This window comes from Rattus norvegicus, chromosome 5 (assembly GCF_021556685.1).
Source record: "Rattus norvegicus strain SHRSP/BbbUtx chromosome 5, alternate assembly SHRSP_T2T, whole genome shotgun sequence".
Classification (NCBI taxonomy): Eukaryota; Metazoa; Chordata; class Mammalia; order Rodentia; family Muridae; genus Rattus; species Rattus norvegicus.
This window is the reverse complement of record NC_141538.1, coordinates 8638205-8663607: the sequence shown is the minus strand read 5'-3', so window position 1 is coordinate 8663607 and position 25403 is coordinate 8638205. Positions and strand designations below refer to the sequence as shown.

The window sequence follows — 25403 nt, the reverse complement described above, 5'->3', positions numbered from 1 at the left end:
AGTGTTTTTAATGTAGATGCAAAGTTTTTTCCTCTTACTGAAATATAATATAAATATAAAGATTTGATGTCAAAAAAGTATTAACTCTTTTTCTTCGTATAGTGTAGTGTTAGAATGCTTGAATTTAAAGACTGCTGTTCTCGTAGCTGACTTGAATTTCCTTTTTTTTTTTTTTTTTAAAAGGCCATTCAGTTATTTTAACTTGAAATTAGGACAAATTTTCCAACAATTTCTGAAGTGACCTTAAACATCCTTCTGCTATTTGGTACTGCATTTTTATGTGAACAGTGTGTTCAACATTAATCAACTATAAAATTATAAAATCAAAATCAACTCTGAAAAATATCAAAGTTTTTTTGTGTGTCCTGTATATTAAATATTCAATCAGGACTTAATTTTTATGAGAAAATAAATAATCACATCTACTTCATTAGTGTGCATATCTGCTTTTATCTTTAATAAGTGGCAAAATTATATTAAAAAAGCATTGTTTTAAAATAACTTTCATCAGGGTTTATTATCAGTAAACATTTTATTTATTTACCTATCATATATACTTGGGATGAAATAAAAATTTGGAGGGTGAAAAGGAGTCACCGGAGGAAAAAGTTAAGAAGTCCTGGTTTAGAAACAATCTTGGGGGAAAGAGTCCGGGCAGGGAGGTGGCTCAGGAGGTAATGTGCTTGCTGCTGCAGTGTGCGGACCTGAGTTCCGTGCCTAGCAGCCACATTAAAAAAGAAAACACAGGCACGGCAGCAGTTCCTGTAGAATCCTAGCACTCGGGAGAGTCCAGCTGAGCCAGTGAGCTAACTCCAGGCTCAATGAGGCAGCATTTCTCAAAAGATAAGGTGGAGAGAGACTGGGAAAACACCCAGTGCCAACCTCTAATCTCTGTACACACACACACACACACACACACACACACACACACACACACACACACACCCCATATGGCTGCATATGTTCAGTATAGACAATTTTATCTCAAATATTTCCAGTCCTACTTGGGTGAATCTACAGATTGTATGGCAGAGCCTGTGAGTGACTCAACAGCCTCTCCTACCTTTTGCTTCAGGAACTGGACAATCTAGATAAGGGTAGACAGGCTAAGGCTGGTTTTGAAATGCTAAAATAATTACCAAGAGCAAAGTGGTGTGAGGGTGCTAGTTTAAAAAGGACAAAAGGCTTCAGACTATATGCTGACTTTCCTGGCACCTGATTGCCTCAAGAAGGCAGCCTAAATTCTCTTTCAGATTTTCTTTTGTTTTGCTTTGTGGGTTTTTGTTATTTTTCTCCTTTCTTCCTCTCTTCTTCCTTCCTTCCTTCCTTCCTTCCTTCCTTCCTTCCTTCCTTCCTTCCTTCCTCTCTTTCTGTTTTAAACAGGACTAGCCCTTTATTTACATGTTTCTTAGACAAAAGCAGCAGAGTTGAGCGTTTGGAGAGGATTAGTCAAGAGTCCAAATCCTTTATCTGACTCCTTAGACCTTTTCTTGGCTTTGGTTCTGGCTGGGGCGGCAGCACCAGTGATGGGGCCAGTGGCTACAAGAAAATGTGTGCGCCCAGAAGACACTGACCTTTCCAAATGGGAAGGTCTATGCAGTTTTCACCAAGCCGAGACCAGATGTGTATGTGTGTGCTCAGACACAAGGCGGTCAGGACCAACATGAGATGTCAGTCCTCGACAGCCTCCTGCTTTGTTTTAGGAGACAAGGTCTCTAGTAAGACTGTCTGGTCACTGTAGCCTCTAACCTCTAGAGATCACTCGAGTCCAGCTTATCAACACTTCCACACTGGCATCATAAGCACATGCACCATGTTCGGTTTTCACCTTCCGGTCTTCAGACTTCACTGTCCGGGGGCTGAGAATGTAGTTCAGTCAGTAAAACTTTCTTCAGCATGAAGCCCCGAGTCTATCCCTAGCACTGGAAAACAACAGCAACAACATGCACACAGACACACAGACACACAGACACACAGACACACACACACACACACAGACACACACACACACACAAACACACGCACGCGCACACACACACAGACACACACACACAGACACACACAAACACACAGACACACACACAAACACACACACACAGACACACACACACAAACACACACACAGACACACACACACAAACACACACATGCACACACACACACACACACACACACACACACGCACGAACACACACACGTGGTCCTATCACTCAGGAGTAGATGTATGAGAATCAGAGGTTCATGCCCAGTCTGGACTGTAGGAGTCTTTAGTTTCTGTGTTGATAGTGTGTGTTATAGTGTTTATCGTTGTTGTTATTTCTTTCTTTCTTTGTGGCCCAGGCTGGTTTTCAAGTCCAAATCCTCTTGCCTGAGCCTTAACGCCCCTGCCTTATGACACATCTTAAAAGAAAAGCATTCCTGAGGAACCTGGCTGCTCCCACCCCAGGGGCTGCAGGGTTTGGATCCAGGATATCCCTCCCCTGAGTCTTCAGTGCAGACTCAGGGCCAGATGGCCTGCAGCACTTTGAACCAAAGCCACTCTTCAATAATAATCCACAAGTTTAATTTTCATACCTTGAGGGTCATAAATAATTTAAAAGTTACATTTGCCTTCAGCCTGCCTCTGCTTCTGTAGGCTGTGCTTCAGGACACTGTCCCCATAAATGACTGCCCCTTCCTTGTCCCTTGGTGGCAGCCCTGTTCAGATGTAATATTGTCTTTGCTCAGAGGCCATTTGCCAACTTTCTGGCAACCTATGAACCTATCATTGTTCACTTTTACAAGTTTCACTTTAAAAAAAAAGCACAGCACCGCACATATTTCCTCTGAACATGAAAGTAAATGAAGTTTGCTTTGAGAATTTCATAAGCCTCTGACACAGGGCATGCCACAAAAGCAGGCTTAGGACCTCTGTTCTATACATACAATACCGAAAAGAATAGAGGGGGGACTTGGCAAATAACCCCAACCTGGAAACATAGTTTATTGCTAATGCACATTGGCCTTTTGTGGGAAGAAAAAATGCACATAAACCTTAGCAATGTGCAGCAGTTTGGCCTTTTATGTTTTTTTTTTCAGATAGAATATAATTATATCCCTTAAGTTTAATGAGAAAAACTCATTAGAAAAGAGTAGTCGTGTTCACGGGCTTCATGGGACTTTTATATTTTGACTTGGTCACCAGCTCTGTAGTCCTAATTTTGATGATGACAATATGAAAAGGAAGCAGCACAGGATTTGAACCCACGGGGTGTAAGTTTTAGTCCTGATAGCCACGAACAACCAATTGCCTTCCAGAACTCTACAGTGTCTCCCTGTGTAAGCCAAGCTTCAGGACTGAGGCACACCATGCCCTCGAGATGTCCAAGTCCCAGTCTCCAGAGTGAACACAGTGGTATGTGGCAAAGAGAGACTCCACATGCAGATGGAACTCGCGTTTCTCCTCAGTTGAGTTTGAAATAGGAAGGCTCTCCATCTTCTAGATGGATCCCGGGCAATCACTAGGGACTCTTAAAATATCTGCCGGGAGGGGGATGTGATTTCAGAAAAAAGGTACAGGCAGATGCTGTGCGGATGGACGGGACCATGAGACAAGGAATGTAGTTAGTCTGCACGATGAAGAAAGGAGCTGGAGAGATGGTTAGCCATTAAAGGCTAGGCCCACAAACGTCAGCAAGGAAAAAATGTCTAAAAGAGACTGGCCCTCCACGTCCCAGGAAGGAATGAAGCCCCACTGATACCTCAACCTAGTGAAACCTGTGTCCAATTCCTGACCTCCAGAATGGTAAGATATTGAATTGTCTAGGTCACTAAATCAGTGGCACCTTAGCTTTTGGAGATGTTAAGCGACTTTACAGCCATAACCTTGGTGTTTTTCCTAGAACCTGTGTTTTTCCTAAGAGCATATCATCACCGCTGTGCTGCCGTCTTCCATAAACTGAGAACTTACCAATCTGTAATCCTGATTCCATTAAGATTAAATATTTTCTTCTCATTCTGTATCTCTTTTCACTTCTGATTTACTATAAGTGGTAAGAAGAACCCAGGCTATATGTACAACATCACACTTAGGGTTCTCCTTGGCTAAATCCACAAGGTCCATTCGTCATTTACAACTTCTACTCCCATGGAACTGGAGATACACCCACTGTGCTTTCTGCCCCTGTGCACCAGGATCCTCTCTCACTCATGAACAGGCTTGAATCGTTTTCCCAAAGAGCCTTCAGGAAGGGATAGGCCCTTTCTGACCCACTAGCTTTAATCCACGTAGACCTGCTAAATTATGTCCTACAGGACCATAAGAAAATATATGTGTCATATTAAGCCAGTGAGTTTTTGGCGATTTATTCCAGCAGCCATCGGGATGATTTCTTTGAAAACTGAATGCTTATGAGAGCTCTCTGAACAAGGCATGCGCATATCTGCAGGTGACAACAGTCTGTAATCCCAGCACTTGGGAGGGGATGACAGAAGGATCAGAAGTCCAAGGTCATTAACAGGTACATAGAAAGTTTGAGCTCAGCCTGGGCTACATGATCATGATCTTGTTTCAAAAACAAACAAACAAACAAACAAACAAACAAAAAAACAAGCAAGCAAACAAAAGCTATCTGTGCCATTCAAAAGCGAAGTGTAACTATGCTTGTGCTCATGCTCCATGAACAGGAACTGTGGTGGAGGTTCATATGTCACCACAGGGCAGAACAAATGCACACACACACACACACACACACACACACACACACACACACACCACTTTTAAAATTGGGGGTAGCGCTTGGTGCATGCCAGAGGGAGTGTGTAGAGGTTAAAGGAGAACTTGCAGGAGTTGTTTGCCTCCCTTCTACTGTGTGGGTTCCAGCAAGTGACAAGTGACCTCCAGCCCGAGAATCTCCCTAGCACAGTGCTCATGAACCTGAGCTATAGCAGCTGTGATACACTTGCTGTCTGGGTTCGAATCTCTAAATCTTTTTTTTTTAAAGACATATTCATTATATATAAGTATGCTGTAGCTGTCTTCAGACACCAGAAGAGGGCATCAGATCTCATTACAGATAGTTATGAGCCACCATGTAGTTGCTGGGATTTGAACTCAGGACCTCTGGAAGAGCAGTCGGTGCTCTTAACCACTGAGCCATCTCTCCAGCCTGGATCTCTAAAATCTTAAACAGTCATGGCAGGAAGCAGGAAGCAAGTGTTAGATGAATATGTGACTGGGCCATGTCATGTGTCTCCCCACTGATCACCAGGTTCGATTGTGTTGCTCTGACTTGCTGGGCAGGTGTCCCCTTCCTCCCTGACACTTTCCATTGTCATCCTTTCTGAGGGTGTGTGTTTAACTGAAGAGGAGGATCTGCCCTGATGGAGGAGAACAATGTGCTCCTTAGCTCGGACTTCTACCTAAGCTCGCAGAGTCTGAATGAGCAGGACCTTGTATGAAACAGGCACTGAAGAATCTAACAAGGCGGATGTTCTGCCTATCACTTACCTCTTCCTCTAATTGTTCACCTTTATCACATATTTACAAACACCAGTGATTTTACTGAGTTGCTTCTGGGGTAGGGAAAGTTTGTCTAATTAAACAAGGTGGGGAAACCCTGCATATTCTACATCCTTCTTTGCAGAGTGGACTTGACTCAATCATTAGTTCTGAAAGGTTCTCTGGTACAGTAAACAAATTCCCTTTTGTTCATATTATTATTACAAAAGAAGATCCACTTTGGGAACTTTTGCCAGCCATGACACAGGCAGAAGTGCATGGCCATGTTTGGGATATTCTGAAACTCTAGTGACCATTGGTCAATCCAGAAAAGTTCATTACAATTCAGACAAAATTCTGAACCTACCTCAGGTATTCTGATGTCATGGGTCTGGGCCAGGCCCCAGAATTATATTTCTGATGAATTTCTAAGTGGCTCAGACACTCCTGGTTCAGGATCTCAGTGCAATATTCAATGGACACTCTGCTCCCCAGCCAGCTTGGGGACAAGTCAGGACTAAAACTGGAGATGTACCTCTTCTTTGCAAACTAGGAGGTTATTCCTTATGCCTGTAGGGAGTGTGAACGCAGAGTCTACACCAGTGTAAGCCAAGGCCACTAGCAGCTTTAGGAAGCAAGAGAGAAAGACTGTCACATCAAATCCTCAGTGGGGTGTGTTGGCAGGAGCTGTGAGGCAGAGATTTGGGACCATGTGGAAGAGGAGTTAGGAGGCCGATCTGGAGCTGCTGGACAAGAAGTGAGCACCTCTAGGCAGAAGAGAGACATCCGGGGCTCTGCATGAACCAGATTCTCCTGGGGCACACTATCCCCTGGGTATAAGTAGAGACTCAAGACTGGGAAGTACAATGGCCTGGGTGTTGAAGAAACCCTTCCAGCACCCAAATACTGTGAATGAAGAGAATAGATGCTCTTCTTGCTAGGTAGACTCTAGGACTAGAGCCACCAGAAACCATACAACAGCCATCTTGCTGGGCCTGCTGTGTTGTGTTTCTGCTGAGGGCCTGGACTGAGAATGAACTATGCCCTATAATGGCTTCTGTGAATGGTCCCTTTGGAGCTGCATAATGATTTCCCCCTAAGCTTGATGTGACCACCGAATCAATGCCAGGCCTCCACCAAAGCCGTCCACTGTGACCCTTTACAATTCCTGGTCTGATTACAATGGTCCCTGCAGCAGAAAACACCTCAGTGTGCCTTTCCAAGGCTCTTCGGAAAAAGACAGGAATCCAAAAATAGAGTTCTCTCTAGTTCAGAAGCTTGCTGGCACCAACCCCCAAATTTTCCACATTCAGTTTTTTAAATAGCCAAACAAGGGCTTGAAGAGCAATTCAGTCAGTAAAGTGCTTGAGGACTCGAGTTTGATCCCCAGAAACCACATAAAACCCGCCAGACATGGGGGAGGGGGACTCTGTGCTTGGTATACTAGTAGCTTGAGAGAAGCATAGAGAAGCAGATCCCTGGGGCTCTGACCAGCCAACCTAGTTTAATTGCTCAGTTCCAGGTCAGTAAGAGATCTTAGTGAAAGAATGAGGGAAATGGTGCCTGAGGAATGACATGGAGGCTGTCCTTTGACCTCCACATGTATGCACACATATACACATGAATATATACACCTCTAACAATCAAAAGCAACTTTTTAGCATTTAGGGCTCACTTGCCCAGCTGTGGCACCACACCCAATATCCACTGATGAGAGAGGACTTTACCTCGTAGACCCCCGGCTGCCATGCCGTGAGGCGTTCCCTTCCACATACCCTGCTCAAGCACCGGCAGTTCAGGTTTGTCTCTCGTGGGCCTACGTGGGCTTTAATCAGTCCCTCCACCTGTGTACAACTGATCATCAGGTTTAAGCAAGCTGGCCTTTCTTTAGGTGGCTAGGGGTTCTTGGCCTCATCTCCAAAAAAATAACTCCTGTCCCTCAAGACGAAAAGGAGTCAGTATTATTCCTGCTTACGGCTCCTTGGATGAGTGATTTGTTTGCCTCAGTTGTACAAATTAACGCAGTTAAAATTTCTAGATTAATTTCCTGGGATTATAAGATGTTTATGTACCGTCCCACTAAACTGCAGTATTCAGAACTTTGGGTCTCACATTAACATTCCTCCCAATGGTAACCCACCATACAGCCCATGTCTGGCGCCAAATTGACATTCAGCAAATAAATACATGTATGTGGGGAAAAAAGAATGAAATTGTTTGATAAAGATCACATTGATGTAAAAATTTCCAGGTTTATACAAAACATATGGTGTTTTCTACCAGGAAAGCCAATGCTTTGCCACACTGAATTCAGTCCAGAGCAGCACCGGAGCCAGCCTCTGTTCATCTCCTCATAAGACACAGTTTCTGGTGGGTTAGTGAACCAGCTTCTCTGACCACTTCACCAACTACTCCACACCATATCCATTTCTCCTTTTCTTTCTTTTTGACTGTGTATGTGTTTGGTTGGTTGGTTGTTTGCTGAGACGGGCTCTGATGACTTTGTTCAGGGTGGCCTTGAACTCCTTGATTTAATGATCTCTCTGCCCTGGAGTAGCTTTGCGTACACGTGACTGCCCCTGCGCTCAGACAACATAACCTTTTCAGCTGACTCACAAACCTGACCAGGTCAGCCCCAGTCCAGTCAGCCTGAAAGGAGAGGTGAGTGCTTCAAAAGATCATTTTATCATAGTTTAGAAATGAATCAGTTTTCTTTTATTTTTCATGTTTGTGAATGAATAAATTAAAAGTCCTGTTTAATCGGAAATTATGAGGCTGAAGTTATGCTTTAAGTCTTAATTACTGTGCTCGAGAGATCTACAAAATAAAACCTCTTCTACCCTGTAAACCTCACTTCCCCCAAGGACAGACGACCTCCTAGAATGCTGGAGTTGTCATGCATGTGCGATAAAAAGCTACGAGTTTTCAATTCTGTCAACAAGACTGGTTCCCCAACTGCACAGGATGTATTTGATCACACGTCCATGGCAGATACAGGAAGTATACAACCTTGTGGGGTTTGCCTTTATAAACACCTGACTAATGTAATTCGGGGCCATTCTCGGGAATCCTGGGTATGGATCTGCCCAGTGACCATCATCCTGGCCAGTATTTAATAAGGCTTGCCTCAAAATTGGATCAAAAATCGAGATAGTAATCTCACCCTGTGGGATTAAGAAAACCACCAAGACAGTGAAAAGGTTACCCTGGCTAGAGACTGCTCTCTTGTGTGAAACGTCTAACTTCCTCTGTCCCTAGCTTGAGTGATTGCCCAAGACATGTGCCGATGAGTGCTGGAGGGAAAACCGAACGCATGCGTGTGAGTGCTGGAGTGTTGCTCAGCAGTGGAGTTCTTAACTAGTATATATTTCAGTGCCCAGTAAGAGGAGAAAGGGTCAGTCAGCTGGTAATATTCTCACGTGTTTACTACTACGTCCATGCAAAACTGAAAGGACCATTGCCCTAAAACCAATCACGAAAACCAAAAACCCTGAGGGAAGCAAAGGAAAGAGGCGTTTGTGCAGCTGGCTACCCATCCCCTTAACAAGCATTTCCTGAACTGCGTATCTACTTTGGGCAGATTAGTCCATCTCATTCTCTGCACTTCATGGAACTTTCTCTGAGCACCACATGACCTTTCAGGAAGTGGCAATAAAGTCATCAAAAGCAACAAAGACAGCAGTCATGAGAACACCAGTACCAAAGGAGTGCCCGCAATCCTGGCCTTGTGACGAGGAGTACTCCAGGCAGCCGGCTCTCTCTTCCAGGGGTGGGCAGGGCGCCCCTCCATTCAGTGGCTCCTGATGGACCGAACGCCTGCGCACACGCATGGTGGGCTGGCACTGACCTGCGCAGCCACTCCAGGGACTCCATTCTCCCACAAAGCAAGGGCGAGCTGGAAAATAGAACAACATGCTCGCACTGGAGTAAACCCAACCAACCTGCCGGGTTGTTCCTGCCCACACCAACAGTGGAATCAATGTAGCTGTGTAAACTTCGTAAACTTAGCCATGACCTGTATCTGGGAACACAGCAGGTCTCAGAGATATGAACTCCACCCATCCTGATGGTTAACTGATAATCATGTGCCTCTGCGGAGGTCTGGGATGCTGAGGGTTGGCCAGGGACACAGGTACATTTCTACAGTATACTTCCTTATACTGCTGACTTTTTTTTTTTTTTTTTTTTTTTTGGTCCCTTATAGTAACTTTTAGCCCAGCCACTAATTTTTAACACGATTTCTTTCCAGATTGTATTTTCACATGTACATATTTATAGAAAAGGGTATGCTAGTTCAATACACGTGTACAAGTGTATAATGTTCAAATTTGTCACTGGTAAACCGACTTTCTTAAACACTGAGCATTTCCTGTAGGCAGAACTTATAGCCATTTTGGAATATAAAATTGTTAACAGCCGCAGTCATCTGGCTACAGAACATTGGGAGTGATTTCTTCTAACACCTGGCAGACGGCCTTTCTTCCTCCCTTCCCAGAACACTACTAACAGTAATATACATTCACTGTAGGAAACAGAGAAAATAATTATGAGAAAACAAAAGTGCACCTTATCCATCAGTAACCCCACACTTCCTGATCAATCCCTGTAGAAAATGTAGTGATGAGACGTGTGACTCAACAAAGACTAACTGGACACACAGGTCTGTGCAATACAAGGTCCCTGCAGACCTGCAGACGTCCATGGAACTACAGCCACCTGACTGTTGACAAAGGAAACAGAAGTACACACTGGAGAACGGAGAGCTGTCAAGGTCCCAGAGCCCCCATTCACCTAAGCAGGCAGTGCTGGTGACCACGCCCTAAACAGGGGGACTCTGGCTGGGTAAACAGAAGGATTATTGTTGGGTAAAGAAGCCGCAATGTGTCTGTTCACTGGGACCCACCCCATAACCTTCCCTGCAAAGTCAACTAGCTCTGGTAAGGGCAGCTAGTACTGGATGAATCTACACAGCCTGCATGGGCTCAGACCCGACCCTGCCGGCCATCATATAAAATCTGAATGCTTTTCCATTATTTTGCTCTTCAAATGATTCTGGGGCATTTGGATATCTACAAATAGAAAAATGAAATTGGATCCTTATCTCTCACTCTGCATAAAAATCAATTCCAGTGGCTCGAAGATCTCAGTGTTGGCTGTCAAACTCTAAAAGCACTACAAGATAAAGTAGTGCGTACACCCGAAACTATGTGCACACACAGGACTCCAGGAAATAAAGCCAAAAATGGAGACAGTGGGATCTGACAAAATATAAAAGCTTCTGTTGATGGGGTGAAGAGGCAGCCTACAACATAGGAAACAATCTTTGCCAGTGGTACACCTGACAGAATTAGTGCCGGAAGTATACCAGAACTTAGAAGTCAAACATGAAGATAACACGGTTAATAAATGGTCATTTCACTGTCTGCTATCAGTGTTGAGGTCTGTCCCCCTAGCATAGCTGCCGCCATTTTGTTCCATGCCTGCCAACTATTCATTTTGTTGCTGTAATCTGCCTGCTAGTCTTTGACACAGAAAAATAACCGACTCAGAGCAGGGTCATGCTGGTCACATGCCATGCTATGTTCTGTATGTTCAAAGGTTTGTTAATCTTAAGAAGTTCCACAACTGTAAGCTTCACATAGGACCCATCAAATTAAAGGTCAGTATGAACTGTTAGGTCTAAAATGGTTTGAGTCAGGCCTGACCACTGGGCGGCACTTCCAGCACCCGCATCTGAGCTCACTGTGGTTTTTGCTGATTTAACCTTCATAATCTGGCCCTGAGAAATGTCCAGCTCACAGCTTTGAGCTGTTGCCCTTGGCGATCATTCTTGGGATGTGCATTCAATAAACCATGCCTGTTTAGCTGAGATCAGTGTTTATGTGGCTTAGGGGGCGATTCCTGGACCCCCACAATCATCAAGACCCAGAAGAGGAAAGGTGCTTGTTTTATTAACCAATGTTCCTGTGCCTTCAATGTCCTTTCTACATTTCGTGTTCCTTCGCACTTCCTCCCCCAGTTAGGTAAATGGCCATTATCAAGATAATAAATGACTGGGAATGCTGGCGAGGGCAACCCTAGTTCGCTGTTGTAACTAGAGAATAAACTGGTACAACCACCATGGAAATCAGTGTGGAGGTTCCTCAAAAACTCTAAAAATAGAACTGCAGTGTTATTCAGCTCTACCACTCAGGGTCTCAGCTCCAATTCCTGAGCTGAGCATAGCTTCCACCCGAGCCTCGCTGTGTTGTGCTGCTTTGTGTTATGTTGAGACAGGTCTCTCTACATAGCTCTGACTGTCCTGGAACCTACTTTGCAAACCATGCTGGCATCAAACTCAAAGAGATGTGTCTGCCTCTGCCCCTCTGCCCCTCTGCCCCTCTGCCCCTCTGCCCCTCTGCCCCTCTGCCTCTGCCCCTGCTTCTCTGCCCCTCTGCCTCTCTGCCCCTCTGCCCCTCTGCCCCTCTGCCCCTCTGCTCCTCTGCCCCTGCCTCTCTGCCTCTCTGTCCCTCTGCCTCTCTGCCCCTCTGCCTCTGCCCCTCTTTCTCTGCCCCTGCCTCTCTGCCTCTCTGCCCCCTGCCTCTCTGCCTCTCTGCCCGTCTGCCTTTCTGCCCCTCTGCTCCTCTGCCCCTGCCTCTCTGCCCCTCTGCCTTTCTGCCCCTCTGCTCCTCTGCCCCTGCCTCTCTGCCTCTCTGCCCCTCTGCCTCTCTGCCCCTCTGTCCCTCTGCCCCTCTGCCCCTCTGCCCCTCTGCCCCTCTGCCCCTGCCTCTCTGCCTCTTTGCCCCTCTGCCTTTCTGCCCCTCTGCTCCTCTGCCCCTGCCCCTCTGCCTCCCAACTGCAGGGATTAAAGGTGTTCCACCACGCTGGTAGCCATCTGAGCCTAAGGAATCCAAGTGTTATGGACGTGTCCCTGAGTTAGATGCCAAAACTTTCTTTTCTACAAAATAAGACCCCCCCTTACCCTCAAGACATAGTGTCATTTATAAGCAATCCCTCTGACTTTTGGAAATGTCTGACAGTTCTGACATGAAAACACCCTACACCTGGTATGAAAAGCGGATACACATTGAAAGCTGAGTTTTTAGAGTATTTCAAAGCATGTTCCGTTTGCCATCTGAAAGCCCATTGGTGTCAGAGTCAAGTGCCTTTGTGCAGGAAGTGAGCCAGGCCAGTCTTGGTTGCCGCACCAACCATGGAAACTCCCCTTAGGAACGGCTCATCTCCTGATGAGCTCTCTCCTTTTGAACGCATCTAAAGGAGGAACCTTCGTATGTCGCACATCTGTGGACTGCTTAGAATTGTCTAAGTCCTTCGTCTATTTCTGATTCTCTTGTGAACTTTTGATTCTGTGAGATGGAATTCACTGTAGGTGGAATTTACCACAAGAGATTTTTGGTCCCAGAGGTTATAAGTACAGGAACTTCTGACAGATTTATTGCCTGTCATATATTCAGCTGCATGACATGTTTCTGTTTGAACTGTTTCATTAGCAGCCCTGCCCCGTTCCCACTAAAGCTTATCTTTAAAGACAACAAGATAAAATATTCTTTCTTCAAATTCAGTCTTCTCAGTCTTTTACCAGCTGCTGATGGGGTCTGTCACACTGCCACCTAATCAGCTGGTGCTTGATGGCCTTGGATTTCACTCTGCTCAACTGTTTAACAATTTGATGACATCATCCCACCCCTTTCAGGGCACCAAAATTCAGTACAGGAAACTTGGTGACATCTTTCTCTTCTTTGTTTAAACTCAACTCGGTGTTCAGGTTGGCTTCTTTCAGAAGCAGCAGCCCATGGGATGTAGACTTGAATGTAAGACCTTGATTTGGAAAGTAAGTCTACCAAACACATTGGGAGTGCAGGAGAACAAACACAGAATGCATAGCCATGTTCCTGCTGTTAGCCTAGTACACCTCTGACTCTAACCCACTGGACACTAGGGCGATGGATCAACCAGAGAGTGAGGAATGGTGGAGTTCTGATTGGTCAATGGTCTCAGAGATCTGTACCTCCAGGCATAAGGGAATGGCCAAGAGCAAACAGATACACTGTATGAAAGAATGTCCTGATAGGGACAGCCAGTCATGTCCAAGTTCAAGAACTTTAAAAATTGTACCCCTATTTGTTTGTTATTGTTACTGTTTTGAGACAGGGTCTCACCATGTAGCCCAAGTGGCCGAGATTTGCCCATTGGTATCACACCCGTGCTATTCTTGAACTCTCAGAGATTAGTTCAAGGGCTGAGATGGAAAGGTGTGCGCTCTCCTACCTGGCTTCGCTTTTGTCCTGGTTGTTGTTGTTGTTTGGTTTTCTTTGAAAGGGTGTTACTTTTCTGTGGCTGCGAAAGAATACCATGACCAAAAACAAGTACAGAAAGGACAAGTGTATTCGGCTTATGGTCTCTGAGAACTGGAGAAAGGTACAGCATGTAGTCGATGCAGGAAGCCGAGAGACTGAAATCTCACATCTCCATTGCAGTTGGGAAAGGGAGATGGAGCATGAAGTCGGCTGGGGCACAAACCCTCAGTGCCTGTGCGCGGTGATGCAGTTTCTCCAGCAAGGCTGCACAACCTCTTCCAAACAGTGTCACCAGCTGGGACCAGGGGCTCAAATACACAAGCCTATGGAGAATATTTCTATTCAAGCCACCCTTGCTTCATATGGCATGAAATCCAGACTCCTCACAGCACACACGCACCACACTGGCACCAAGCTTTACCTACACCGCCTCTCTTCTCCCAGGACACTGCAAGCACGTGTGTGCTCTAGGCCTCTGGGCACATTTTCACTTTCCTTCAGGCTTCTTTCTGTACAAAGTATGACTGAGAACTGCTAAAGTCTCAGACAAACTGGTTCCTCAGCCCAGTCCTTTCTCTCCGTGTAGCTTGGGGAGAGCTGGCCTCTGCTGGCAGCCTGGACTCTCAACCCCTTTTAGCTTGTTTACATCTCTTGCCAGTACCTCGTCTTAAGTGATGAGCTCCTTCAGTTTATCATCGGAGGCCTGAAACTGTATTGCCTTTTATTTGATCCCAACTTTCCTCACCCAAAGGTTTCAGCATATAGTGAAAGAAATGTTCCCTTTCTGTGCCCTTCGCAGGCTGACTGTCTCCTGCCTGCTTGGCGTGGTCTTTCCCCATGGCGTACTGAAGTTCTGGGCTGTCTTTCTGTGGAGCAGGGTTACCATGGTCTTTCTCTAAGTTATGCCGACTACTTTTAGTCTTCAGGTTCCCAAGGGAAATTTTTATTTGTTTTCTTTGGCTGTGTTTTGAGACAATGCACCGGTGTAAAACCAGGATGGCTTCAAACTCAACATCCAGCTAAAACTGGCCTAAATTGCAGTCCTTCTCTCTTCAGTATCCTGGTTGCTAGGATTACAGGACCACTACGATCTTCAAAAGATAATTTTATTTTTTTTCCAGCCAGATATGGTGGTACATGTCCGCAATCCCAGCACTTGGGAGTTGGAGGTAGGAAGGTCAGAAAGAAGTTCATGGGCATCCTCAGCTACATAGTGAATTCAAAGGCACCACAGGCTACATCATGGACAACGTTCTATCTCAAAAATAAAATCATTTTTCTTGATGATACTTGCTCTCAAAGTGAGCACACACCACCATCGCATCACAAATTAAACTGCTAGCAAGAGAAGCATCCCTCATTCGATCAGTACCATTGAGTTCTTCTTTCTCTGGTGTAGCATCTGGATCTTGTCGTCATATAGGAATCTCTCCTGAGTTGGTCACACAAACACAGGCACTCTTCTTTGTCACCCCACCCTACCTGCTTGGTCCATCTAAAAGTCAAAGGTTAAATGCGTTCTCACATCAGGTGCAGACATCCTTATACCCTTTGGAATAGTCTGTGCAGGCACTACATTAGTGCCCGTTTGTTAACAATTCTGTGCAGGCGCTACAAATGTGCCTGTCTGTTAACAACTTCTGCGCAGGCGCTACAAATGTGCCTGTCTGTTAACAACTTCTGCGCAGGCGCTGCAGAAGGGCCCATCTGTTAACAACAGTTACTTCTTGACAGTCTATACAAAAGGTCCAAACCAGCACAGAAGGGCAGGCATATCTTGTGGGTATGTTACGTTACATCTCTGCCGTCTTCCTTTTCCTTTCTAGGCATGTACATCCTTTTCTGCACCTTGTCAAAGCCTTTCTGAGACTCAGATAAACCCAGATTGCCCAAGAGACTCTTTCTACATCAATAAAAAAAATTAGTTTTCAGCATTGTTGTATTGGTTTGGTTTTTGCTCTTGTAAAAAACGATGTCATCTGGACCTCAGTAGGTTTTTACAAAATCTTTTAAGATATCAGGTGGACTAGTTTATAAAATTCAAGCAGAACAATGAATTTAGCTACTTTGATAAGCGGGACTCTAGACATCACGTAAATCTGGGGTGGGGCTGAGGGAGAAAATACAAATGGAAAAAGGTAATGGTGTTTTCTTCTGGGTAGCATTTGCAATAGGACTGTGTCCTTGTATGCACTTCTGGGCCCCTCATCCTCTTGGCAATGCTGGGGAATAAGATGAGACCAAAATCAAGTGTAACTTAAGCAGGTCATGATACTACAGGGAGTCAATGGCTGTAGGTGGCTGTGCTGTGATTAGGAGTGTGTGGGTGGGGATAGGGAGCCAGTGCTGGCCCAGGGGAATGTCACCCGAGTGTCAACGTCTCCCCTCTCCTAACTGTAGGCCACCACTGCTAAGTCAGCTGTGTAAGGGTGGCATGTCCTGCACAGCCTACCTCTCATGCTGAGCTGATTGGAAAAGCTTCACCTTCATTGTCCTCACCGTCTGAGCCATCCCTCCTCTTGGTTGGTTGGGAGCCCGGGTTCTTAAGCACGCTGTCCCTTTCCCCATTGGATTTCAGTCGGCTTGTTTCCTGGGCTCCCCATAGATCCGGGAGAAGACACAGGGGACACAGTTTTTGCCCTGTCCTATGTGAGTTAATACTTGCTATACATATTTCTACCTCTTCCCGACATTTCTGTGAAGGATCCAGTACAGTTTCGGTCGTAGGAGCCCAGTTCTGAGTAGCAACTTGGGAGAGGGACTGGGCAAGCAAGACTCACACTAAGTTCTCCCGACTTTGCCTGTGTATCCCTGGCTGTCCTGGGAATCACATTGGTCATACTGTCAGTCAAAGGGCTTTGGAAAACAAAGATAGGAAGCATGACCTCGGGCAAGAACAAAGTCTGAACGGTGAGACGGCTGTGAGTACTGAGTTACCTGGGACTCTCGACTTCACTGTGTGTAAGAAAATGTCACCAAAGATTCCATTCAAAGAGGTGGCTAGGAGCAACCTGAGATCAAGCCGTAGTCCTATGCTCACCCCTGTGAGCTGGGGTGATGGGAGCTCTTGCATAGCTCAGTGTTGGCATTTGTAAAATGGTAACACAGGGCAACTGCACGTTTCCCAATGTCCCTGAGTCAGACGAGTTTCTGAGCTCAGGCCTTCCCTGACCTTAGGCAGATGTACTTAGATAAACACCAATGTGCATACTTTATTGGGTGTCTTTTCTCCCCAGGGTCCGGGGCAGATTTTTGCAACAAAGAAAAATAAATTGTGGTGCTGGTGGCCAAACTCAAGACCTTCCCATACTAGGCAAATGACATCTCGAGTGTGTGACTTTTAACTAATTTACTCATAATGGTTCATGTAGTCGACAGAGCAGGTAGGCCCAGAACCAGGAGCTGATTGTAGTATTGTGCTAAGTTTCTTAGGTATTATCTTCTGGGGATCGATAGGCAGCCCTCCAAGGTGTTCTTTTCATTTCCTTTACACAGGACATACTCTGAGCCCCAAGAGACCTGCACGCACTCTCCAAACCCCTAGGGCCAATGGATGGCAAAGTAAAGGTTAAGCCCAGGAGTCTTTGACATCAGGGACAAAACCGTAACATTATGGCTATTTCAGAGAGAAAGGGGATCACAAATAATAAATATTTGGAGGGAAATTCCAGATTAGAGGCATTCTGCCAAAGTGTTGCTCTCAGGGCAGCTTCTAGCTGCAAATTTAGCTGTGGCCATTGGAGGCAGGTCCACAGCAACCCTGACCCACAGTGCTCGCCCAGTGCTGAGGGGGCCCTGCCCTGCCCTTGCCCATTATCCTTTCCTGTAATGCATAGGCGGGCTCAGTTTCACCAAGTAGCCAGTTTCCAATGGCTGCTCTTTCCTTGTGTCTTCAAGGAACTTCTGGCAGAGCATGTCAGCAAGGGGCCTTATTGCTCTGCTGTTCTCTAGCCCCAGGAAAGTTCACGTAGGACTCTTGGAACCACACACTAGCCCTTCTCTCACTTTAGTTCCTCCGTCTATCACACACAACCTTTCTGGAAGGAGTATGGTTTCTATGGTTTGTTTGGAAAACAAAAAAACAAAAAAACAAACAAAAAAAAAAAACAAACCATATGGAGTCTTGTGGAGTTCTTCACGAGATGGTAAGCTTAGAAACAAAGTACAGCCAAGTGTGGTAGTGTACATCTTTAGTCTCCGCACTCTGAAGGCAGAGGTAGGACGATCTCTGTGAGTCTGAGGACAGCCAGAGGTACAGAGAGAGACCCTGTCTCAAAAACTACTACTACCGCTACTGCTGCTGCTGCTGCTGCTGCTGCTGCTGCTGCTGCTGCTGCTACTACTACTGCTGCTGCTGCTGCTGCTGCTACTACTACTACTACTACTACTACTACTGCTACTACTACTACTACTGCTGCTGCTGCTACTACTACTACTACTACTACTACTGCTACTACTGCTACTACTACTGCTGCTGCTGCTGCTGCTGCTACTACTACTGCTGCTACTACTACTACTGCTGCTGCTGCTGCTGCTACTACTACTACTACTACTACTGCTACTACTACTACTACTACTGCTGCTGCTGCTACTACTACTACTACTACTGCTACTACTACTACTACTACTGCTGCTGCTGCTGCTGCTACTACTACTACTACTACTACTGCTGCTACTACTACTACTACTGCTGCTGCTGCTGCTGCTGCTGCTGCTGCTGCTACTACTACTACTGCTGCTGCTGCTGCTGCTGCTACTACTACTACTACTACTACTGCTACTACTACTACTACTACTGCTGCTGCTGCTGCTGCTGCTACTACTACTACTACTACTGCTGCTACTACTACTACTACTGCTGCTGCTGCTGCTGCTGCTACTACTACTACTACTACTGCTGCTACTACTACTACTACTACTACTGCTGCTGCTGCTGCTGCTGCTGCTACTACTACTACTACTACTGCTGCTGCTGCTGCTGCTGCTGCTACTACTACTACTACTACTACTGCTACTACTGCTGCTGCTGTTGCTGCTGCTGCTGCTACTACTACTACTACTACTACTACTACTACTACTTCTAAATTCCTCTCATGGCACCATCCCTCCAGAGAGCCTGAATCTCTCTTTATCTGGTTGTGTCCACTCTATAAGCTGCAGGGCCTGGCAGAAGCATCCTGCCCCCTACAGGCAACTGGGCAGGGACGTTAGGAGAATTTCCACAGATCTTCCAAGTATATCCTTGCAAACTGTCTTTCTCCTGTTTTAGTAAAACTCTCTCCCGACCCTAGTTCTACTGCCTTCAGTTACCTGTAGCCAGCTGTTTGAAAATATTCAATGGAAAATTCTAGAAGTAACTAATAAATGTTCACGCCTGTGCATTTCCAGATAACAGGAGGAAGTCTCGAGCTGCTCTGCTCCTGTGTTTCTTTCCAAGCACTGCTCATCCCTCTGTCCTCACGTGCATGCTATTTCCTGTTAGCCATGCAGGAGCCTTCTCGAATGTTACCACTGTGGTAATATTATGTATGGGGTATTATTTCACTCACACAGAGCCATGGGGCGCAAAAGTAAAAATACAGGAGACGAGCCACAGCATAAAATGTAAGAGGACAGATGAACCCCGGGACTGTAGGAAAGGACACACAGGAACAAATCCAATCCAGTTCTGCTATTGGGCATCCCTGGCCATCATGGACAGTGTCCCCTGCAGGAAGAGGGAGCGTTCTGTACTGTGTGTGTGCAGTTTCTCCTGTGCTTCTGGTACACAGTGACTTCCTGAGTAGAGACTGCACCTTCAGTGTCGCACGCACACACGCACGCATGCACCATCCGTGTGCTGGCTACACACCAGGACTACAGGACTCCATGATTAATACGAAGGCAAACCCCTCAAGAACGAGCGGTTTGGCAAGACCCAGGGAGACGAAGCTGAGACACCCAGTTTAAGGTGCTGTCAGGGGTGGGAACACATGGCTCAGAATCACTTCATTTTCTGACTAACTGACTTTTCCAGCTGCCTTTAGTCTCAGGCAAGATGCCCTGGAAAGGGGTGGGGGCAGCTATCAAAGGAACATCCTCGCCACAGGTAAATGATTAGTCCCAGTCAGTAAATCTTGTAGTTTTTCATCTGTGCCCTGCCACGGTGTCAGGCCTGGGTGACTGATGTGCCTCTGGCTCCTGAGGTGTGGCACGGCCCTCGGGTCCTCTCCTCTTCACTGCCTAGGACTCGTGTGGGGAACGGTGAGTTCAGGCCCTACCATATGTACGGCTTTGGGGCTGATCTGATTAGCAAGAGGCAGAGCTGCTTCGGTTTCCAGGGCTGACTTCTTGGGCACGCTTGGTTTTCAGGACTGTGTTTCTTATTTCTTCCTTTACCTTTAAATTCAATTGAACCAGCGTAGACTGAACCTAAAGAACTGTGAGATGCTATGAGAATGTTAAATAAGAAAAGGCCTCACTCTGAAGGAAAGCTGGCCGGAGTCAACACTACAGAGACTCTAGGAAGGAAAGTATCCTAAAGATGGCTCCAGGAGCACAGGAAACCTCACGGGAAGCAGCTGTAGTCAGTGTTGGAGCCCACCACAGAACACTTCAGACCTCTGAGAACTTGGAGGCCCCTTGGGCAAGCGTGGTACAAAGTGGGAAAGTCTCACCTTTCTGCCCTTGTCACTTCTCTATTCCCAAACTTTATCTATGAGGTTGACAGAATGAGTGTGGTGAAGGCTGGTCCAGGGACACACCCCTGACAACTGTCAGCACCATCCTTCCAGGCCCCAGGTGACTCTATGTGGCTGGAGTTCTTGAGTCACAGAATGCAAATTAGAGGTGACCCCACAGATATTGGGGGTGCTTCGGGACGTTGGATGAAGAGGACTGGGAAGCCTGGGATTGAGCGGGGCGGGGGTTGAAGTAGGTGGGTATTGGGAATGGGAAGGCTGATACTGGCCTGACCTAGAAGGGACCAAATGATTCCTGGCTTCCTAGTGCTCCCCTCCCCGGGCTCAGTCACGCACCTGGGCACGCCCTGTCATAGTCGAAGCAGCAGTCCCCGGTGAGACGGCAGGCTTGATCGCAGAAGCAAGTTCCATAGACTCTGTCCAGTCTCCAGCCACGGGCGAAGCAGGCTGGGTCCCGACCAGGACAGCAGCGGCCCGCCTCTGCGCAGCCAGCCAGGGCCCCGGGCCACAGCCGCGCCAGAGCGCACAGCACCATCCACAGGGTCCTCATGGCCAGAGCTGCGGCCACACCTGCGAGCCAACCCAGCCAGAGCCTCGGGCGAGCGCTCTGCTCCTCCGACAGCCGCAGCCCCCGCCCTCGGCCCTCCGCCCTTCCGCACCGCCCCCTGGCTGCCCTGGCTGCGCGCCCGCCCGGCGGGCTCTGGGCCGGTGGCGCTGGGCGGGTGGCGCTGGGCGGGTGGCACTGGGGCCAAGGTGGGACGCGCCTCTCCTCCCGGCCACCAGTCCGCCCCAGACTGCCCCGGACCGCCGCAAAGCAGGTGCTTGCACAGCCTGACCCCGCGGCTACTTTGCCCAGGCTCCAAACTCTGCCTCCTTAGGTCTGGGGACAGGGTAGCCTGTGCCTGTTTGCACCTGGAAAGTCGTCCGAAAAACGGAGCCCCTGTGCACCTGGGCGACCCCTGGTCGCCCCAGCTCGCTCTAGAAAGCTCTCGGAGGCTTTTTCCAACGACTTCCCCAACTCTCCTAGGCCCTGTTGGGCACAGAGGAGCCAGAAGTAACTTTCCGCAACATTTTATAGTGGCTTTTTCCTCACTCAGAAAAATACTACTTTGCTTCACTTAAGGGACAAAGTAATGAATATGAAGGAACTGATAAAGTGGAAACTGTGCCCTGTATTCTGTTAAAGCCAGTTCCCCAAAGAGAACCCCACCCATAATGTTGTTTTTTTAAAAACACTTTAAGGTGTTAGCCTAACTTTTTTTTTTTTTCTTTTTCGGTTCTTTTTTTTTTTTTTTCCGGAGACTGGGGACCGAACCCAGGGCCTTGCGCTTCCCAGGCAAGCGCTCTACCACTGAGCTAAATCCCCAACCCCCGTTAGCCTAACTTTTGAGGGTTTATTTGCTTGCATGTCTCTTGTTTGTTATTGTGTTCTTGCCACGCTGAGGATGGAAACTAGATCCTGACCAACGCAAGCTCTCCTATGAAGCTACACCCGACCCGCAACTGTTTGTTTGCTTGCTTGTTGAGATGGAGGACTTACTACTTATCTATGGCTGACCTGTAACTCGCTACGTAGACCAGGATGGTCTCGAATTCACAGAAAGCCACTTGCATCTGTCCCCCAAGTGCTAGAGTGAAAAGCTACTATGCCCGGCTTCACACCCAACTTTTTATATGTGTTTTTTCTCTTCTCTAAATAGATTAAGTTTTCTACACGTTATTCACCGAAATTTATTCTGGAAGTTTCACTTTTTCTTTATTATCTTAAATCATTTTAATTAGCATGGCTTATGGAAAGAAACATTTTCTATATCTGAGAACCTAAGAAATCAAATTAAATTCAAAGTCTAGTTTCTTCCTTCTTCGTACAAGGTCTTCTCAAAGTGATATTTCTCTCCTTGGAGAGAAAGTAATGTAAGTAGAAATCCTAAACTTTACTACATGTATGGTAAAGCAACTTAGCAACCAATATAAAAAGTAAGCATGTTATGCAATGGAAAAACCTACATTGTAAGGGCTGTATCTGATAAGCCCCGGTCTGGGATTGTTTTGACCAATGTAGAATGTAATGCTATTTGATTGTCCAAAGAAAATATACTCTAAAAAGAAAAAAAAAAGAGAGAGAAACTTTTCTTTGTGAGTTTATACAAATAAGTTCTGGGCATTGGAAAACTTTTTTGTTTTCCTTTCTGGCAACTAACTCTTCCTTTTGTAGTTTAAAGAAATAATATGTGCTTCTTTTTGTTTTAGTTTTGATGGTTGGGACTAAATACTCTTGCCAAAAGATTACATACACCCTCAGCTTCCCTCCTGTTAGAAGTTTTATTAGCTGTAGTGTAGCAACACATCCATGCAATTTATCTCCGTGCCTTCTCCAGTCCATCTCCTCCATGTGATGCCTCTGGGCAGAACTTCTGCAATGCCGTAAGAATCTGGAATCATGCCAGAGAGGTATAAAAGCAAACAATCCACTGACTCGTTCATTTTCCAGACCAAAACATGAAATGAAATGGTCGCAGAGAAGAGATGAGCTCTGTCTTAACAGAAGTGCAAGATGGGCTGAGGAGAGGGAATGGTTAGAGGAGCTGGCTGTCCTTCCATTGCACCCAAGGGTGATGAATTCCTCCAGTGCCAGAGGATCTGAGCACAGAGGAAACATAGACACAGACACAGACAGACAGACAGACAGACAGACAGACAGACAGACAGACACACACACACAGAATGTGAGTGCTCACATTTTATAAAAATAAAACAGAGAAGCACAAAAGCATAATGTCAAATGCTTGCTCAAAAGCCATATCTTCACTTCCCTTTCCTTTATGCACTGACAAAAGCAAAAGTTGACAGGAAAAGGGTTAGAAATGGGCTGGAACTGCAGGGTTACCATACTGGTTTGTCAGGGAGGAGACTCTCCAACCCTGCTCCAACCCCACCAGCTTCAAGTTCACAATTCGGGGGTCTGGGCTTTGCATTTAGAAAGAACAAGGACTGCCATCCTTGACAATCACCTCAACAGCTTCATCCCATTCAGATCTACTCCAATCTCCACAGAAGCCTACAGGAAATGTGGTGACAGGTGTAAACTGAGCACAAATTGTCTACTAAATATCTTATGGTGGGGCCACTCCCTGCCTTTCTTTATGCTAATAGCAAGTGAAAGACAAGTACAGCTCTATTGGTGTGCAACACACTGGAAAGTGCAAAGTTTAAGATTTAAAAAAAGAAAGAAGACCTCGAAGAAAAGATCATTCCGTTAAAGCAAACAAAGGGGCACTTGCCTCTGGTAATGCTTGAAGAAGCTCACGGTACCATATTCAAGCATCAAGAGACCCTTCCCCAGCGAAACACAGTGCAAAGCGAGGGGACAGCAACATGTGAAGCAGTCACACTCCCTCACATCCTTGCTAGAGACTGGACGCAGTCAGCTATCACAGGGACTTGCTTTGTTTGCCTTGCTGTGTGGATATTTGAAGGACAGAAATCACCACCGAGACAAACATAGGAAGTAATCAAGGGTTCCTTGAAAGACTTCCTGTCTGTTGTCCTTGGGAGTTATCCAAGATCGGGAAAATTACAAAGAGAGGCTGAGGCTTACCTGGTCCATCAGACTCCAGAACACAGTAACTGTAGGGGACTCCACCTGCACGGTCTCGCTTGAGCCTGTGTAACTGTGAAGCAAATCCCTCCCCCGTCTTACAGCTGAGAGACACATTAGTAAGTAATCAGGCCCAGAACCAAAATCACCCTTTCCAACGCACAAAAGTGTCTTCCATAACTTCCAGTTTGGGATGGGGTAGTGAAAAAAATATGACAATGGAGAAAAAAGATGGATAACATTAGGAACTACTGGGCAGAGTACTGTAAGTAAGTCTAAGTATATAGAAATCAGAATACCAGCAGTTTCTGAAGATGCTGGAGTGCATTTAAAATGTAAGCTGAGGAGATGGGTCAGCAGATAAGGAATACACTCACTATCAACTTCAGACTTGCATGCAAACACGCATACACGGGTACCCATGTACAGATGTGTGTGCCCATGTGCATATGCATGTGCACACACACACACACAAAACATGGAAAAAATAAAAAATAAAAGTTTTACACTTTTACTTATAAAAATTGAATAAAGAGCTTTGTTAAAACCAGCCAGGGTGCTCTGAAAGGCAGAAGGAAATCTCTTGAGATCGGTGACAGATAGGACAGTTGACAACTTGGAAGCCATTTGTCAGAGGCACAACACCAAATGGATTTCTGTAACCTGTTTTCTGAATTCCAGATGTCTTTGACTACATAATCTGTGGGGGTTTGTTTGCTTGATTTGTCCTAAGACAAAATAATGCAGACAGATCATAGGAAGGATTTTAATTTCAGAGATGAGTATACTTCAATGAGGTCTTAATGTCGGCTACATAGCAAGTGAAGACCTCCTGTCCTCCTGCAGGCAGCCACTTGCTAGGTTGCTCCTTTACTCAGAAGAGGATTTCTGCTTGTTTGCTTGCCTCCTTGATTGCTTGTTTGCTCGTGTTGTGTTCTAAGAGAGTGCTTCACTGCAGCCTGGGCAAGTCTGGAACCTACTACATAGCATAGCCTGGGCTCGAACGCCTGTCAGCTTTCTTGCCTACGCCTCCCAACTGCAGGGACAATAGACAATAGATGATGAACATGGTTTGGAAACTTTCTAGTTTCATGGAATCTGCACACACACACACCCCCTTTTTTTTTTTTTTTATTAACTTGAGTATTTCTTATATACATTTCAAGTGTTATTCCCTTTCCCGGTTTCCGGACAAACATCACCCTCCCCCCTCCCCTTCCTTATGGGTGTTCCCCTCCCAAACCTCCCCCCATTGCCACCCTCCCCGCATAGTCTAGTTCACTGGGGGTTCAGTCTTAGCAGGACCCAGGGCTTCCCCTTCCACTGGTGCTCTTACTAGGATATTCATT

General features: G+C 46.2%; 1 protein-coding gene across 1 annotated transcript in view; it reads right to left on the bottom strand.

Moving 5' to 3' along the window:
* The window catches only part of Sbspon (somatomedin B and thrombospondin, type 1 domain containing), a 30466-nt gene extending 9393 nt beyond the window's left edge, over positions 1-21073 (bottom strand). The window contains 2 exon segments of the mRNA NM_001399482.1: positions 9180-9374; positions 20793-21073. Of these exon segments, the coding sequence (NP_001386411.1) occupies positions 9180-9374; positions 20793-21006 (409 nt within the window). The 5' untranslated portion in view covers positions 21007-21073.
* Positions 21074-25403: the final 4330 nt, after the last annotated feature.